The sequence below is a fragment of the Macaca fascicularis genome, chromosome 16 (genome assembly GCF_037993035.2).
Source record: "Macaca fascicularis isolate 582-1 chromosome 16, T2T-MFA8v1.1".
NCBI lineage: Eukaryota > Metazoa > Chordata > Mammalia > Primates > Cercopithecidae > Macaca > Macaca fascicularis.
In genome coordinates, this window is record NC_088390.1 from 7,451,767 (window position 1) to 7,470,274 (window position 18,508).

Genomic DNA, 18,508 nt, shown 5'->3' on the forward strand with positions numbered 1-18,508 from the left:
AGGACGCACCACACCAACACCGCCTAGGCCACCCAAGAGGCCAGCCAATCCCGGCCGCCCATGCAAATAAGGTTCACAGGCGCCCAATCCGGGCCGAGTTCATTTCAGCATTGAGCTCTTCACCCGCCTTTGTAAAACCGCTGCAGAGTGGCGAAGACGTCTGGCGGGCGGAGAAACCAGCACCAATTAGGAGCGGGGGAGCTAAGCAGTGGGGGGCGGGGTTGAGGGCGGGACTAGGGGATTTGCGTCACGGATTGGCCCACTTTCCAAGTTGATCGCGTCTTCGAACCCCCCCACCCCCCCGCTCCGGCCAATTTCCAAAGATCCCGGTCTTCTCTCAAAGTTCCGCCCCCTTTCCCACAGGCTCCTCCTGTTCAGCTTCAAATCAAACCCACTCCCAAAAAGAGGCGGCCCCAAAGATAGCAAAGCCCCGCCTATTGCCAGTAAACCACGCCCACTGCACAGATGGCCCCTCCCCATGCCTGAAGGCTCCGCCTTCTTTGTATGATGCCCCGCCCCCTGTAGTTAAGGTTTTTCTCCCCCCCACCCCCCCGAGACCGCGAGAGCCCCGAGGGTGGAAGATCCTGGGGAATGTCTCCACCCTGCCTTGGCCCGCTACGTCCATCTGTCCGTCTGTCCACTCTCGCCCCCTCCCACCATCTCCAATCCCCCCACTCTCCGGAGGGCGGGCGGGCAGGCGGGTGCGAGCGGGGGGTGTGCGCCGCTCTCTCGGCAGGGGGCGGGGGAGGCGGCCGCGCGGTGACGCGCGGGGCTGCTGCGGCTGCTCCGCCGGCGGATCATCACTCTCGGGCTGGGATGGACGCGGGGCGGGCGGGCCCTGGCGCGCGGAGCCAGGAGTCCGGGCCTCCCGGCTGCTGAGCATCCCTCGAAGCCTCCCCTCACCCCCGCTTTCCCTCCTAGGAGCCGCGCTGACCCCCCACCCCGGGGCTCTGGACTCGGCTCCCGCCCTCCTCTGACTCCCCGGACCTCCCCCTCCCGCCCGCCCTCGGGATCGACTAGATCCCTCCCCCTCCCCGAGGATTCCGGCTGGATCCCTGCCCCTGCACCAAGGATCCTGCGCTCCCGGGCCCCGGGCCCCTGGGGATTGCCGTGGACTCCTCCTCCAGCACCCGATCCTTAGGATCCTCCGCCTGGACCGCCTTCTGGTCCCTCGAAGCCGGCCCACGGAACCAGTGGATCCTCAGTCTAGTCCTGTCCCGTTGTCCCCTCCTTTCTCTGTCGTCCCTACTGCGGGGTTCCCTGTTCTCGGGCTCCCCCTGATCCCATCCCCTAGCTCTCCTTTTCCCGGGGATCGACTGGATCCCGGCCCCGCCCCCCGGGGCTGGGGCGATCCCCCTCCCCCGCCGGGTGAGGCGCTGCGGGCGGGGGCTGGGCCTGCGGGGCCGCGGGGGCTCAGAGGCCGCCGCCCCCTCCCGAAGGCCGTTCGCCCCCCACTCGGAGCCCTGGATGGAGGCACCACGGCCCCAGGGCTGAGCCAGGTAGGACCTAAGCCGGGCCGGTGGAGGGGGCTGCGTGGCGGTCCACTGGGGTCTCCCTCTCCCCATCTCCCTCCCTGCGCCTGGTTTCCCTCAGCCTGCTCTGTCTGCGTGTCTCCGCCTAGGGATGCTCTCGCCGTGTCTCTGCGTCTTGGTCTCTTTGTCTCTGCCTCTCTCCAGTCCATGAATGATCCTTTGAATGGGCCCACAGACCCCGTGTGTTCCCATCTCCCCCTCCCCCTCCTTCTCCCCTTCCCGGCCAAGCCATTTTCACCACTGCAGGAAGGGGGGGCCTGCGGCCTGAGCCCCCGTCCCTCAACTCTCCCCGGCTGGGGGAGTCAGGCCTGGGCAGGAATGGAGAGAGAAGGCAGAGGGATGGGGAGAAGGAGGAGGGAGCAAGATGTGGCAGACAGAGATGGGGAGAGAAAATGGGGGAGACAGAGATGGGGAAAGACAGGAGAGAGAGACAGAAGGCTTGAGGGGGAAATTTGGGGAAGGTATTTGGAGGAGAGAGAAAGAAATGAGAAACACCAAGGAGAGAGATACAGAAGAGAAAGATGTAAAACGACCGAGGGTGAGAGACTGAAGGCAAGAGCTGGAGCAAGCTGGAAGAGGCCCAGGAAAGATGCTCCCAGGGAGCACTACGGAGAGGAGAGAGATGGGGGGGCCTCCAGTGGGAGGGAAGGAGGGAGCGGAGCTGGCTGGTGGGAGGAGGCCAGGGGCCCAGAGTACCTTCAGGAGGAGAGGGTGACTGAGGCAGATCTTGTTGTGGGGAGGGGGAGGGGGCAGCAAGGCCATGGTAACTGGCCCAGTCTGACACAGGAAAAGGAGATCCTGGGGGAATCAGCCCTGAGCCACCTCCAGGTGATGGGGGAATAGGAGCCTTAGAGAAGCTGAAAGGCAGGGGGCATGACTGGGTGTGTGTGGTAAGGATTCCTGTGTCCTCATCTCTGGAATAAATTGACACCTGCAGAGAGCCACCCGCGGGCTGGCGCCTGGCTCTGAAAACCCCGCGTCAGCAAACAGCTCTGGCGGCTGGTGGGGGGACGGGACGGAGGGGGGGTCTTGCCGAAATGACCTGGGTGTCTGCCCCTCCGGTCTGATCTTTTCCCTTGGCTGGCCCCTGCTGCCCTGAGCACCCAGGCATCAGAGCAGCAACTGTGGGGGGGGGGGGGCGGGCAAGGGGAAGGGTAAGTGAATGAATGGGTTGGGATGGGAAGAGAAGAAAGCTAAGGGTTGCCCCCAGGACATGGGTCACAATGGCTTGCAAAGATGAAGAGGTGGTGGGGTCCAAGGTTGCTTGAAATTGCTGGAGGGGGCAGTCAGTAGGCTCCTGTGATGTCTTCTGGAGCCCACCTCAGCACCGCCTCTCCCCAGCCAGAGGCCTGGTCACTAATGCTAGGCTCTGATTGGCCAACAGGCAGGGCTTTTAGCGTTCTTAGTGCCCCCAATCTCCCCTTCCTCTCAACATATGTACTTCTTCCTCTATGCTAAGGTTGGGGGGAACTCTTGCATTCTGACTTATGCCTCTGCCCTCCCCTTCATGCCCTGAATGGACCCCCAAACCAAGCCAGCCCCTTCCAGTCTTCCTCCAGACCCCCCCTCCAGGGTTAAAGCTGCAGCCCGTTGCCGAGGTAACATTGCGGGGCAGCATCCCGTCACCCGGCAACCGGCTGCAGGATCACGCATCTGTCCCTGGATTTGCCCCTCCAGCGTCCCCTCCCTACTCTAACCCCAGTCTCAAGGTACCCCAACTTCTGAGGGAAGAAATGGAGAGAGTCTGGGGAGAGAGGGATCCTGGGCAGCACAAATCCTTAACGAATGGTGTGTTGAAATGGGGATAAGGTGCTGGGTTTGTGCAGTCCCAAGAAAGGCCTGAGTCTGGCCTGGGGTGGGGGTTCAGCACCATGAAATTACAGCTCAGGAGTAATTAACACGTATAAACAAACCTGCCACTTCCTGCTAATTAATGACTTGGTATTTTTATTTTCTCTTCCTTGTCTACCTCATTCCCTCCCAGGGAGGTGGGATCTGGGACTCCTGAGTCCCTGAGAAGAGCCTGCCTGGGAGGGATACATCAGCTGGAAGGGTGCATGCTGGGTCTGGCGAGCTGACCCGCCTCTCCTCTGGCTGGGCCCTGGACTTGAACCACCTCTGGGCCCCACCCCCAGCCTTGGCGCCTGCTGAGGGGAGAAGGGCTGCTGGGTGGGAGTGGGGAGGTGTCAGGGGGCCTGTGGGTGGGAGAAGGGGGCAACTTGGTCTGAATTCCAGGTCACTAACCACTTCTCTCTTCTGTTTCCCCGTTCCTTTCTGTCTGCCCCATCCAATTTCCCTTCCCCTCGGCCACCTCTGTTTCTGTCTGTCCGTCTGTGTCTGTCTGTCTGTGTCTGTCTGTCTCCTGCCGCCCTGCCCTTCTCGCTCCACCTCCCGCAGGTCGGGCCTGCCTTCACCTTCTCCCACCTCCTTCCCCTTCCCCACCCCGTGCCCCCTCCATGGAGAGGAACAGACCCCTTCTCTGTCCAGTCTAACCCAGGTCCCTCCCCACCCCCCTCCTCCCTCCTTTCCCCCACCCCCTCCTCCCTCCTGGGGCGAGGGGGGCCTCCCTCCCTCTCCCCCCCCTTCTCTCTCTCTCCGAGGGGGGGGGTCCCGGGGAGGGAGGGGGGGTCCCCCGATCAGCATGTGGCTCCTGGCGCTGTGTCTGGTGGGGCTGGCGGGGGCTCAACGGGGGGGAGGGGGTCCCGGCGGCGGCGGCGCCCCGGGCGGCCCCGGCCTGGGCCTCGGCAGCCTCGGGGAGGAGCGCTTCCCGGTGGTGAACACGGCCTACGGGCGAGTGCGCGGTGTGCGGCGCGAGCTCAACAACGAGATCCTGGGCCCCGTCGTGCAGTTCTTGGGCGTGCCCTACGCCACACCGCCCCTGGGCGCCCGCCGCTTCCAGCCGCCTGAGGCGCCCGCCTCGTGGCCCGGCGTGCGCAACGCCACCACCCTGCCGCCCGCCTGCCCGCAGAACCTGCACGGGGCGCTGCCCGCCATCATGCTGCCTGTGTGGTTCACCGACAACTTGGAGGCGGCCGCCACCTACGTGCAGAACCAGAGCGAGGACTGCCTGTACCTCAACCTCTACGTGCCCACCGAGGACGGTAAGGGCGCGGGCACAAAGCCGGGCACCCCGTGGACACAGCCCACAAACGCACATGCAGACCCTCAGGCACTGGCACCGCTCTCGGGCTCAGAGCTGGGCCTTTGTGGGGGCAGTGAGGGACGGAGTGTCCCTGCAGCCTCTACGTGCCCCCTGAGGATTGTAAGGGTGCCTCCAGGCAGTCCCAGGCACACACCCTGCAGACAGCTGCCCCATAAGACCCACAGGGGGTCATGGTAGGGATAGCAGGCACTGGTCTAGGCTCACCCACTCTCTCCCCAAAGAGGCACAGTCTGCCAGCTAATCTCAACCTGGACACGGAGGGGGAATCAGGTGATCCACCCTCTGCTCAGACACCCACTCCAACCTTGCCCCACCTCCCGCTGCCAGACCTGAGCTTGTTCCTGGCAGAATACCCAGGTTAGCTACATCTGCACTTCAGGACGACGCAGGCTCTGCCTCTCCCCCTGGCCAGCGAGGGCTGCCTTCCACCTATCACATCATGTCCAGAGCCCCTTGCCTGAGCTGAGCGCCTTGGCAGTGGTACCGATGTCCTTCTCTTCTCCCTTGAGCCCTGTACTCCCCTGAAGGATCAGGGAAGCTCCTTGTCAAGGGCCCCTCCGCTCACAGCACAGCCCACCCATCTTCCCTGGGGCTCTCAAACTTCTGTTCTTAATGAACTCTTGTTCACTACAGGACTGCTCATAGCCCCTGGCACACTCCCTCTGTGCAGCTCTCCACCCTCCATGCTCAGCACTCCAAGACTAATCAGAACACCTTCCGCAGTCTGAACAGGGTGCAATAGGTGGATTCCAGCCATCACAGCAGACCAGCTTCACAAACACCGCCCTGCCCCCCTGCCCCATGGCTCTTCTGACACCCATCTCACTGCTCCAAAACATGGCAGCATCTGCATAGAGACCATCCGCTGCCACCACGCTTCCCACAGGCCATGTTTCCAGCAACCTTACACATAGGCCTGGTACCCAGGAGCCCCTAATGTACCCTGTACACACCCAGCACCTCCACGGCACGTGCTCAAGTCCCGAAACAGACTGCAGATCCCAGCTACTCCACACTTAAATCATCACCCAACCAACTTATACACTGACCTTGTGCTCCAGCACCCCACAGTCACAATTCCCAATACTTTCATATCACACACACCCCCAGCACATCTCTGAAACTGCGTACCGTGTCACCCACACACACCCGTGCTCCTCAGCATCCCTGGATACAGATCATGTGCCTTAAGAACATCCACATGTACACCTTATACCCCAGTAACCCTGCACGCCTGGGCTGTGTATTCAGCAGGCCCCTCACACCATAGTCCCCAACACCCCCAACACTCCTCAATCATTGTTTACCCCACTCCTACCTAGGGATCATCCGCACCCGACCTCAGGTGGTGAAAACATATCCGGCAACCCTGCATCCTACTCACTGAACAAGTACTCCAACACCATGCCCCCTGCACCCACAATCCACTCCTGCCAAGCATGGAACATCTCATGCACCTCCACCCACCCATGTCTGTCCCAATACCTCCCAAATGGACCATTCACCCTGTATCCCCCATCCTAGCCATACCCATCGCCGTATAAACCACTGCTCCCAACAACCCATACACACAATGCACAGAGCGTCATCTACTCTAATCCTATTCGAATTTGAAGCACCCTAGTTCCCCATAAGCCATTTATCCCAGTACATGCCCCATCTGCCCCCCAGTACAACACCCTCCACAGGAGAGCCGTGCACGCCACACTCCCCTGCCATCCCAGCGCCTGCCCCATTGTGAGTCCTTCACCTCAGCACCTCCACGTGGGCTGCCCATCCCAGCACTCCCCACTCTCACACAGGCTCTGCACACCCCAGAGCCCCCTCATGGGTGCTGTCTCGTCACCCCCCATGTGAAACATCCACCCTGAACTTGCCACCAATGGACTGTCCACCCCAACACCTCTACACAGTTGTCCGCCCCTGCCTCCACACCACCCTTGCCCACACCTTCTGTATTTTTAGCCACTGCTTATTGCAGACCTGCTTGGGGCCTGACACATTCAGGTGATCTCACTGAATCTTCACACCAGCTCTGGGAGGAAGAGGTTGACTCAGGCGCGCTCACACACGCGCTTCATAGACTCATGTGCACACATGCCCTGCTGACTTGGTCCCCACCCCATCCTCTCACAAAGAAGAGGTCCTGTTCCCAGCGGGTCCCCATGGGGCGATGACTGCCACTTAGGAGACGCCTTCCAGAGCTTGCCTTGGCCTTGACCCATCCTCGGCTTTGACCCATGTACCAGTCCCTGTGTCACAGAGGAAAAACCAATCAGCCTTGGGGAACCCCCAGGCCTCTGGGCTCCAGCTCGCCCCTGACCAATCCCGTAATCTGGAGGAAGCCCTGACACTGGGTGAACCTGGTGCTCCCAGTACCTGCTGGCACCTGTGTGCCAGGCTGGCTCAGGGCACTGTGTTTCTAGTTCCCTGTTTGTGAACTGAACCACCCACTCGGCCGTTGGGGAAGGGGGTGCTTTTTGGCAGTGGAGCAGGGGCAGGGGAGGTGGTGGCTGGTGGCCCTGGTGGGAAAGTCACCATTTTGCGGGGAGGAGAGGAAGCCTGGGTGAGGGACGAGGTTGTGGGGAGTGCGGAGGGTTGAGCTGGAGCGGAGGGCAAGACCTGATGACCCCCTTCCCTGCTTTGCCCATACTGGGGACTGGGGTGAGAAGCCAGGCCTGTGAGTACGGATAGATGAGAAGTACTGGCGGTGAGGCTGGGTAGCGGGCAGGCAGCCCCAGCTGACCTTCCCATAGCCCCACAGTGGGGAGCGGAAGGCTTCTGGGGCTGAGCTGTGGGGCAGGCTGCCCCCCAACCCTGTCCTGCCCGCTGCCCTGCAGAGTGGTCCAGAGGGAAGCAGAGCCTTTTCTGCTGCAGTCTCTCCTCCCTACAGCCTTGTGGGGGCAGGCAGGTGCTTCGCTGGCCCTGAACGGGGCCTTCTGAGAGGTGGCCTGGGTGGCAAGCTGGCCTTGGTCTCCCAGCGGCTCTGGGTGGGCTTCCTCTCCCCTCCCACCCCACCTCTAACACTGTTTCGTTTCCAGCCATTAGCAAACACATCGACAAGCCAAAACCTTTCCAGCCAAGTGGATATGTCTTAAGACAGGCCTCAGCCCACTCAGGCACCCCACCCCCCCAAAACCAGCCTTTTCTTTGGGGCATGACTTTTTCCGGGGAGGGGAACAAAATTGGGTTGTAGAAACGTTTTTCTCTTTTCTTGGTTTCTTTTTCTTGCAAACAAATTTTGCTTTTTTTGGCTTATTTTTTCTGCCTCCCCCACCCTCCCCTTTTCTGCTTTCTCTCCTCCCCTCCCCATCCACCACCTCCCCCCGACCCCCATCTTTCCCCACAAAATTGTCCTTTTTTCTCTGTTTTGTGTTCCCGGTCTTAGGTCCGCTCACAAAAAAACGTGACGAGGCGACGCTCAATCCGCCAGACACAGGTAGATTTAAAAATCCCGCTGCTGCATGTGGTTGCTTATAAGAGGAAGTTCATGGCCCTGCCCCTCACTAAATGTCCCCACAGCCCTCAAGGCCCCTCAGTCGTTCTCCCAACTAAAATGAAAAAGAAAAGAAAAATTTTTAATAATTGGAAAAAAGAATTACGAAAACTTCAAACGAAATTTGAACAATGTTGGACCCACTAGAAAACCTGCCAGAAAAGATAAACATGGTGAAAATAAGCTGAAAAACAAAAAGAAATTGGAATGTCAGAAAAAAAAATTCAAAAGATTTGGATAAAATGTTTAGAATTTGAAAGAAATCTGGACGGTTTTGAAACTTGTGAAACGTAACATTTGAAAAAAACAATTTGAAATTGGAGCAAAACAACAGTTCAAAAAAAATTTAAAAGTTGGCAAATTGATGACACCATTGAAACATCAGAAGCCTGTTGCAATTTCCAAAAGCCTGTCAGACACAGAAAACGCAAACATTTGAAGTGAATGAAAGAATTTGACAATTTTTGAAAGCAGGGCCCAATATCTTGAAGTTTCACCACAAAATTTTGAAAAAAAAAATTGCAAAGAATTTTTTTCTTTTTTTCTTTTTTTCCAAAATGGATCTTTTTGTTTTTTCTTTTCTTGTTGAATCTGCCCCGAGAGCTTCTTGCTTTTTGGTTGTTTTTTTTTTTTCTTTCTTTCTTTCTTCTTTCTTGATCCTGTTTTTGTTGTTGGTTTTGAATTCTTGTTGCCCCAGCCCCTCTTCCTGCTCCTTCCCTTTCTGACCCCTCCTCCCCCCACACTGGGAGAGGGGTGGGGTGAGGATGGGAGAACTGAGGACAATTAGGACAGGACCTTGGAAGGAAGGAGATTCCAGCCTGAAACTGCTGGGAGGTCACTTGTGGTTCAGGAGCAAAGGCGAGGACAGGATTTGGGGAGAACACAGCGAGGGTGCTGCCCACCTGGGAGCTCTGGTGGAAGCAGTCAGGAGCATGGGGGCTGCAGAGGGGGTCTTAGGGATGGGAGGCAGGAAGCTGTCTGTGAGGTCAAGGAGAATGTCTTAGTGACCTGCAGGTTGACCTTCTGGCAGGAGGGATGTTTCTAGCAGGATGAGGGAAGTGGGCAGAGGCACTGGGACCAGCTGTGGAGGCCCAGGCCTGGCTTTGGTTTGCTGAGTGTCCAGGCTAGCAGGGAGGGCTGGTGTCAAGAACGAGGAGGACCTGTGGGCCGGGGTGACCCCAGCCCTAGCACTATGGCTGAATCATGGGGAGCCTCAGGGGCAGAGGAGGGTACTGTAGCCTCGGGGACCCTGGCAAGCACTCTCAGACTCCCACCTCCTCTGGAATTAGTCACCCTTCAGTCCAATCTGGAGCGACCCAAGGACCTGATCACATGTGGCAGTGATCAGGGGATCCTCTGGGGGTATGGCGGGAAGGAGTCCAGTGCAGAACCCAGGGCTCAGGCCAGTTTGGGGGTATCCAAGACTCAGCTGCACCCTGGCTTCATTAAGCAGGCTCTTCCTCCTCCTGCCACAGTAATTAGGCTGGGGGTTGCCATGGTGACTGGGGAGGTGACCTAGAAAGGAATTAGGGCGGGGAGGAGACCAAGCCCCAGGGACCCTGGGCCCAGTACCCCTCACCCACAGACCAGGGACCCTAGGCCTGACACCCCTCACCCACCGACCAGGGTACCATGTGGAGTGGAGGCCCAAGGCCTGAGTCAGAGGAGATGCCAGGACCCTCCCAGCAGCTCCAGCTCCAGTTCTAGCCTCGGGAGCTTGCTCGTCCCAGGGACAGGAAGGAGATGTCCTATGTGGGGGGGCATTGGGGGTTCCCTGGATCCAGCAGATGCCCTAAGGAGGGCCACTGCCCACCCCCAGCCTCTATGGGGTTTCTTGGAAGGTCTGCATTGGAGAAGTGCCTCGGGGAAGGCTGGCAGAGGGTGGGGAGGGACTGTCTGCCAGGGCTAGCTGGGGAGGGAGGAGGGGAATCCGGTCTTGCCCCCCAGGGATGGGAGTGACATGTCCCCTGAGCTCCAGGCCAGTCCTCAGCAGGCCTGGGAGCCGGGCGGTGCTGCTTCCGGTCTGACTGTGTCCTTGTCCCTGACCCCCTGGCCCGCCTGCCCACCCCCTCCCCACGCAGATATCCGTGACCCTGGGAAGAAGCCTGTGATGCTGTTTCTCCACGGCGGCTCCTACATGGAGGGGACCGGAAACATGTTCGATGGCTCAGTCCTGGCCGCCTACGGCAACGTCATTGTAGCCACGCTCAACTACCGTCTTGGGGTGCTCGGTGAGGGTGGGCAGCCAACTCCGGGGATCGGGGGAGTCTGGGAGGTGTGCCTGGTGGGCAGGGTTCGTCCACATCCAGTAGAATGGCTTCTGGGCTGGACTGAGCTGCCCAGAAAGAGGGCAGGGGCGCTGTGGCACCTCCAGGGAGCCCCTCTTCTTCTCTACTCCCAGGTTTTCTCAGCACCGGGGACCAGGCTGCAAAAGGCAACTATGGGCTCCTGGACCAGATCCAGGCCCTGCGCTGGCTCAGTGAAAACATTGCCCACTTTGGGGGCGACCCCGAGCGTATCACCATCTTTGGGTCTGGGGCAGGGGCCTCCTGCGTCAACCTTCTGATCCTCTCCCACCATTCAGAAGGTACCAGCAGTGTCCCAGCCTGTCCCACCCTTCCCGACCCTGCCAGCTCCCCCTTCTCCTTCAGGCTAGTCCTCACAACCTGGCCTGAGGTCTGCCTGTCCCACCAGGGCTGTTCCAGAAGGCCATCGCCCAGAGTGGCACCGCCATTTCCAGCTGGTCTGTCAACTACCAGCCGCTCAAGTACACGCGGCTGCTGGCAGCCAAGGTGGGCTGTGACCGAGAGGACAGCGCTGAAGCTGTGGAGTGTCTACGCCGGAAGCCCTCCCGGGAGCTGGTGGACCAGGACGTGCAGCCTGCCCGGTATGGGATGGGAGAGGGCTGGGTCCAGGCCTTCACTCTCCTTGCTGGTTCCAAGGAGGCTGAGGTGAGAAGTGCCTGTGGGCATCCCCTTTGGCAAGGAGAAATGGGCTTCAGGCGCCCAGTAGGCGGCCTCCTCTCTCAAGCCTTCCTTCAGTGGAGGTGCTCAGACAGAGCAGGTGAGCACAGGGTGCCGTGAAGTGCTTTGGGAAGACTTCGGAGAGGCCAGATCCCCCAAAGGACCCATTGGAGGATTTCAAGTAGGGAAGAAGGGTCTTGCAAGTAGAGGGAAGCATCTGTATGTGGGCTTAGCAGGCCACGGGCCAAGAGGAGGCCAGTGAGCAGGTGGTGAGACCCTGACCGCTTCTCCCCAGCTACCACATCGCTTTTGGGCCCGTGGTGGATGGCGACGTGGTCCCTGATGACCCTGAGATCCTCATGCAGCAGGGGGAATTCCTCAACTATGACATGCTCATCGGCGTCAACCAGGGAGAGGGCCTCAAGTTCGTGGAGGACTCTGCAGAGAGCGAGGACGGGGTGTCTGCCAGCGCCTTCGACTTCACTGTCTCCAACTTTGTGGACAACCTGTATGGCTACCCGGAAGGCAAGGATGTGCTTCGGGAGACCATCAAGTTTATGTACACAGACTGGGCCGACCGGGACAATGGCGAAATGCGCCGCAAAACCCTGCTGGCGCTCTTTACTGACCACCAATGGGTGGCACCAGCTGTGGCCACCGCCAAGCTGCACGCTGACTACCAGTCTCCTGTCTACTTTTACACCTTCTACCACCACTGCCAGGCGGAGGGCCGGCCTGAGTGGGCAGATGCGGCTCACGGGGATGAACTGCCCTATGTCTTTGGCGTGCCCATGGTGGGTGCCACCGACCTCTTCCCCTGCAACTTCTCCAAGAATGACGTCATGCTCAGTGCCGTGGTCATGACCTACTGGACCAACTTTGCCAAGACTGGGTGAGGGCCAGAGGGGCTGGGTGGGGCTGGGTGGGGCTTGGCGGGCCCTCCTTCCTTCACGTGGCCACCATTCCTCTGTTAAGGCACTCACTCTGGCCCGCTCTCTTGATCGAGTGAAAGCAACCCAGACACCTCTGTGCTAGGCACTGAGTTGAGTGTTGGAGACTCAGCAGTATCAGACAGAGAGGCCCCTGTTCTTTCTGGGGAGTAGGGGGCCCATTCGGTGGTTTTGGCTTGGCGTCCATCTCTCCCTCCTTGCCTGATCCCCCCTGCCCAACCTCCCTAGAGCTCTGCACCTCTGGCTGACTGCTCAGGTGTGTGTGTCTGCGTGTGTGCAAGAGTTTGTGTCTGTCTCTTCACTTCTCTCTCTGTCTCTCTCTGGAAATCCACTGACAGCTCTTCTCCCCTTCCCTCTGCTGCTCTCTTACGTCTGTTTACTTTTCGCTGTCTCCGGCTGCCGGCTGATTTGGGCCTCGCTGTGTCTCTGTCTCTGGCTGTCCCTCCCACGTCTTTGACCCTGTCTCTGTTTCATTCAGGCTCAGCTTCTGCTTCTCCGGGACTATCTCTGTGTCTGTCCCTCCCCCTCTGCCCACATTGCTGGCTGTCTCTGGCTGGCTGTCTCCATCCCTATTTGTCTCTCTGGCGTTGTCTCCTGCAGTTTCTCTGTCTCTTCATCTCCATCTACGTCTCTCTGCCTCTGTGACTTTCTCTCTGGCTTTCTTGCTGTCCCCCTGTCTCTCTGCATCTCTGTCTGGCTCCCTTCCCACTGCCACCCACCCTCCTTCAGAGCCTTGCCCTCACTCCTCCTTTCCCTGCCCTCCTGTGCCCACAGGGACCCCAACCAGCCAGTGCCGCAGGATACCAAGTTCATTCACACTAAGCCCAATCGCTTCGAGGAGGTGGTATGGAGCAAATTCAACAGCAAGGAGAAGCAGTATCTGCACATAGGCCTGAAGCCACGTGTACGTGACAACTACCGCGCCAACAAGGTGGCCTTCTGGCTGGAGCTCGTGCCCCACCTGCACAACCTGCACACGGAGCTCTTCACCACCACCACGCGCCTGCCTCCCTACGCCACACGCTGGCCGCCTCGTCCCCCTGCTGGCGCCCCGGGCACACGTCGGCCCCCGCCGCCCGCCACCCTGCCTCCCGAGCCTGAGCCCGAGCCCGGCCCGAGGGCCTATGACCGCTTCCCCGGGGACTCGCGGGACTACTCCACGGAGTTGAGCGTCACCGTGGCCGTGGGTGCCTCCCTCCTCTTCCTCAACATCCTGGCCTTTGCTGCCCTCTACTACAAGCGGGACCGGCGGCAGGAGCTGCGGTGCAGGCGGCTTAGCCCACCTGGCGGCTCAGGCTCTGGCGTGCCCGGTGGGGGCCCCTTGCTCCCCGCTGCGGGCCGTGAGCTGCCACCAGAGGAGGAGCTGGTGTCACTGCAGCTGAAGCGGGGTGGTGGCGTCGGGGCGGACCCTGCAGAGGCTCTGCGCCCTGCCTGCCCGCCCGACTACACCCTGGCCCTGCGCCGGGCACCGGACGATGTGCCTCTATTGGCCCCCGGGGCCCTGACCCTGCTGCCCAGTGGCCTGGGGCCACCGCCACCCCCACCGCCCCCCTCCCTTCATCCCTTCGGGCCCTTCCCCCCGCCCCCTCCCACTGCTACCAGCCACAACAACACGCTACCCCACCCCCACTCCACCACTCGGGTATAGGGGGCGGCGTGGGGAGGCCCTCCTCCCCGGCCCTCCCTGGCCCGGCCACTCCGAAGGCAGGGAGGAGAACTTGGCAACTGGCTTTTCTCCTGTGGAGTCGTCACGCCATCCAGCAGCACTGAGGTGGACATGGGATTCCTCCCTGGGGTGCGTGTCTCTCCCACGCAGAGAAGCCCCGTCTCTTCTCTGGACCTGGGCCTTTGAACAACTGGGGGGCGTTTTCTCCCCTCCACTGGGACACCCGTCTTCGGGGTGTGGAATGTGGTATTTTCCCGCGTGGAGGTGTGCTTTCTCACAACGGGGTGTGTTTTCCCATGTGCAGGGTGAGGTTTTTTTTGCCGCCCTGGACACATGTTGGCCCCCTCAAAGAATTTCTGTGGGGATTTGTACCCCAGAATCCTGTTCCCTCATCCCTTCTCCCACCTCCTCCCCTCTCCCTCCCCCTGGAGACCCTGGAAGTGGTGTGTTCACAAACAGTGACCCTTGGCCACCAGACCACAGAGGATGGAGCCTGGGAAGCAGCGAGGAAATCACAGTCCCCTCGCCCCTGCCTCCCCTGCCCCCACCCCGGCGAAGCATGTTCCCCCCGCACCCGCCTTGGCACAAGTCAGATGAAGCACGTTCTGCCAGGGAGGCCCTCACCTTCCAGAGAGGACAGACACAGATTTCCTGCCGGGGGAGGGAGGAGTCCACGCATCCCGGTGTTGCCTGGAATCTTCTTTTCCCGTGGTCCAGGACGCATTTCTCTGAGTGGAAACATGTTCTTGCATGTGGCAGCCGGCCCCTCTCTTCCCAGCACTTCCCTGCCTCCCCCAGGCCTCAGGCCCAGCACTCAGTTTCTCCTCACATGGCAGGTGAGCACAGACTTCTAGTTGGCAGGAGCTGAGGAGGGTGAACAAACCTGGAGGAGGCCCAGCCCTTGCTCCCGAGCTGGGGGTAGGGGGCGTGGCAACATACCGACCGCAGAGGCCATGCATGTTTGACCAAAGCCCTCAATGGGGTCCGAGGACAGCCTTTTCCTCAGGCCTCAGAGCGTTGCTCATCCGTGCCAAACTGTGTAGGTGGATTTGAGCGGAAAGACCCCCAAAATGTGCCAAGAATTTCCCAGTCCCAGGCAGGGCAGGGGAAACTAAGGGCAAGCAGGATACAGGGTGAGGGATGTGGCACGTGAGGGGGCTCCCGCCTGTGCCCCTTCTCCTCACCATGTCTCCCCTGCCCTGCCTCAGTTCCCCGTTCCCCTTCACCTCCGTCACTCTCTTTGAAGCTGTCCCCACCTCAGTGTCAGACCAGCCCTCTCCTCAGCTCTCCACCCTTCTCTGACCCGTGCCCCCTCCTTGGCTGAAAGAAAGGAGTCTTGAAGGGTGGAGGGGAAGCAGCGGGGAGGAAGGTCTCACCGGACAGGTTGGGGAGAATGAGGTCAGCGGTGCTGAGGAACAGATGGAGGGGGCAGTGGGGATGGGGCTTGGGCAGACACCAGCAGGAAGAATTTGAAATGTGTGAGGTGACTCCCCAGAGGGCCTCTGGGAAAAGAATGATGTCTGGAAGGGCTTAAGGGACACAGTGGATGAGGGGAGAGTCCTCATCTGCTGGCATTTTGTGGGGTGTTAGTGCCAAACTTGAATAGGGGCTGGGGTGCTGTCTTCCACTGACACCCAAATCCAGAATCCCTGGTCTTGAGTCCCCAGAACTTTGCCTCCTGACTATCCCTTCTCCTCCTACCTCCATCCATGGAAAATTAGTTCTTTTCTGATCCTTTCCCCTGCCTGGTCTAGCTCCTCTCCAAACAGCCATGCCCTCCAAATGCTAGAGACCTGGGCCCTGAACCCTGTAGACAGATGCCCCCCGAATTGGGGCATGGGAGGGGGGCTGGGGGACCCCATGATTCAGCCACGGACTCCAATGCCCAGCTCCTCTCCCCAAAACAGTCCCGACAATCCCTTATCCCTACCCCAACCCTTTGCGGCTCTGTACACATTTTTAAACCTGGCAAAAGATGAAGAGAATATTGTAAATATAAAAGTTTAACTGTTGGTTGTGCCTGCTCTGTTGTGGGGAGGGCAGTCTCTGAAGAAACAAGCCCTGGGGAAATGACGAGGGAGGAGGGGTCCTGACCCCCAGCCCTTCTTTTCAGTGACCAGCTCTGAGGTCTGAGAGGAAGGGGGAGTGGGTGCTGGGGTCTGGTTGCCACGGTAATATGTCTGGCAAATGAACGTCAGGACCCGTGTCTATGCCGAGACTGGAGCCTGGTGTCGTTCTGTAATGGAAGGACAAGGGCTGATGGGGGCAGATGTCAAACAGGCCGGAGGCCCAGTGGGCCGGTGTAGGCAGCTAACTCAGCAGAGGCATGTGAGGTGAGAGGTATGTTCTCTGCCAAGGCCTGGGCTCAGGCAAGAGGGTCAGCCACAGGTCCAGGACTCAGGGTAGTCCCTTGGCACACTGTAGGGGAGTGGCCTGGCACCATTGTGACCCGTTCACTCCCAAGACCCTCAGGGACAGGCAGGCAGTCAGTGGACACTGTGGGCACAGTGGGCTGGGGGCGTAAGGGCCCTGGTGGTCCTAGGGACCCCATGGCCATGGCTGAGCGGCCGAGGCCCGATTGGGCCTCGTATCACAACTGCAACACCAACAGCTGCCAGGACCTGGGCAACTCTGTCCTGTTGCTGCTGGGCCTCATCATCTGCATTAACATTAGCATCAATATAGTGACCCTGGTCAGGGTGGGGCCGGGTGGGAGGGAGCTGGTGGGATGGTGGGGGCAGGCCTGCCGGCCAGGGCCTGCCTGGGATCACTGTGTCTTCCCCCACCTAGCTCTGGAGCCGATTCCGTGGCGTCTTATACCAAGTGTTCCATGATACCATTTGTGAGAAAGGTAAGCAGGTGTGGGGACTGGGGCACAGGAGGGGCAGAAATCAGGCGCTCTAGCCTCAGCCCTAAATTAGCCCCTTCCCTTCTTGCTCGCCCCTCTCAGACACCATAGCTGTGCGGCTGCCCTCCCTGGGCCCTGCCTCTCCATGCCTGTAGGAGCTGGCCTCCCCACTAGTCTCACCTCTCCCCATCCACAGAAGCTCCTAAGTCATCCTCACTCGGGAAGCAGACCCAGCCCTCTAAGAAGCAGAGTTCCCCTGCAGTCCATCTTCGGTGCACCATGGACCCCGTGAAGATGACTGTGACCCCGCCCCCAGCTCGCCGCCATCGCCGTCGAGGCTCTCCCACACACTGTGCTCACTGCCCAGTAGCTTGGGCTCCTGACACTGATGACGAGAAGCCCTATCAGTACCCAGCCATATGCTCCTACCACTGGGATGGCCCTGAGGACTGGGAAGGCTTCCAATGCACTCAGGGGACCTGGGTTCCCTGGACTCAGGACCCCCAGGAGCCCCCTCCCCAGACCATCCGCTTCCAGCCTACCATAGAGGAAAGGCCCCTCAAAACAGACATGCGGTCCCAGCTGGGCCTAAGGGCCTATGTGTATTCTGTGAACCCCCCACCTCCCAGCCCTGAGGCTCCTAGCCACAAGAACAGTGGGGAGGGGGCGGTGCCAGAGGCAGAGGCGGCTCAGTACCAGCCTGTCCCAGCTCCCATCCTGGGCCCAGCAGTCGTCCCTGAATTTTCCCGGTGCCGCTCCTCAGGCCGAATAGTGTATGATGCCCGGGACGTGAGGCGGCGGCTACGGGAGCTGACCCGGGAGGTGGAGGCCCTGTCCCGCTGCTACCCTCTGGCCTCCGGATCCAGCACTGCCGAGGGGACAAGCAAGAATTGGGTGTACCGTTCCCTGACTGGGAGGTGACTGGAAAAAAATAAAAAGGAGAGAGGAGGTGATCTGTGGTGGTGTTGGGGTGCCAGGGCCCACACAACACCTAGAAGCTGTGGCTGTGAAGAGAATGCTGTCCCTGGCCACAGGGCCCTGAGCCCTAAGGACCCTCATCAACCTTTTGCCTCAAAGGCCTATCCCTGTCCTCAGCCTTTCCCAGGCCCTCTGGGTTCCAAGGCTCTCACCTGCCTCTACCTTGTTTTCTTTCCTTTTCTTTCTTTTTTTTTTTTTTTTTTGAGACAGGGTCTTGCTCTGTTGCCCAGGCTGGAGTGCAGTGGTGCAATCACAGCTCACTGCAGTCCCAACTGCCTCCCACCTCAGCCTCCTGAGTAGCTAGGACTACAGGCATGGGCCACTAGTTGTTTGTTTTTGTTGTTGTTTTTTGTTTGGTTGGTTTTTTTGTGTGTGTGTGGTTGTTTTTGTTTTTAAGACAGAGTCCTATTCTTGTCACCCAGGCTGGACTGCAATGACATAATCTTGGCTCACTGCAACCTCTGCCTCCCAGGTTCAACCAATTCTCCTGCCTTCAGCCTCCCAAGTAGCTAGGAATACAGGAGTGAACCACCACGCCCGGTTAATTTTTGTATTTTTAGTGCAAATGGGGTTTCATCATGTGGTGGCCAGGCTGGTCTTGAACTCCTGACCTCAGGTGATCTGCCTTCCTCGGCCTCCCAAAGCGCTGGGATAATAGGTGTAGGCCACCCCTCCCTGGCTGCGCCACTAGTTTTTGTAGAGATTGGGTTTCACTGCTTTGCCTAGGCTGGTCTCAAACTCGTGGGCTCAATTGATTCGCCTACCTCAACCTCTGAAAGTGCTGGGATTACAGGCGTGAGCCACTGTGCCAGGCCTGTTTCCTACCCCTCTTCTGAGACAGGGTCTTGCTCTGTCACCCAGGCTGTGGTGCAATCATGGCTCACTGGAGACTCAACCTCCTGAGTTCAAGCA

General features: G+C 59.5%; 2 protein-coding genes across 3 annotated transcripts; both read left to right on the forward strand.

The window, feature by feature from the left end:
* The first annotated feature begins 3,995 nt into the window (after positions 1-3,995).
* NLGN2 (neuroligin 2) lies at positions 3,996-15,782 on the forward strand. Of its 2 annotated transcripts, XM_005582745.4 has the most exons (7): positions 3,996-4,633; positions 8,084-8,134; positions 10,273-10,422; positions 10,593-10,778; positions 10,886-11,078; positions 11,450-12,046; positions 12,879-15,782. In XM_005582745.4, exons 1-7 carry the CDS (start codon positions 4,174-4,176, stop codon positions 13,750-13,752), a joined length of 2,511 nt encoding a protein of 836 aa, XP_005582802.1. In that variant the 5' UTR covers positions 3,996-4,173; the 3' UTR covers positions 13,753-15,782. The 2 variants fall into 2 exon arrangements, with proteins under 2 accessions (XP_005582802.1, XP_005582803.2); XM_005582746.5 differs by lacking the exon at positions 8,084-8,134.
* A 214-nt stretch (positions 15,783-15,996) lies between these two features.
* Positions 15,997-17,566, forward strand: SPEM1 (spermatid maturation 1). Its single transcript, XM_005582747.5, has 3 exons — positions 15,997-16,463; positions 16,561-16,621; positions 16,815-17,566. Exons 1-3 carry the CDS (start codon positions 16,113-16,115, stop codon positions 17,537-17,539), a joined length of 1,137 nt encoding a protein of 378 aa, XP_005582804.3. The 5' UTR covers positions 15,997-16,112; the 3' UTR covers positions 17,540-17,566.
* The last annotated feature ends 942 nt before the right edge of the window (positions 17,567-18,508 follow it).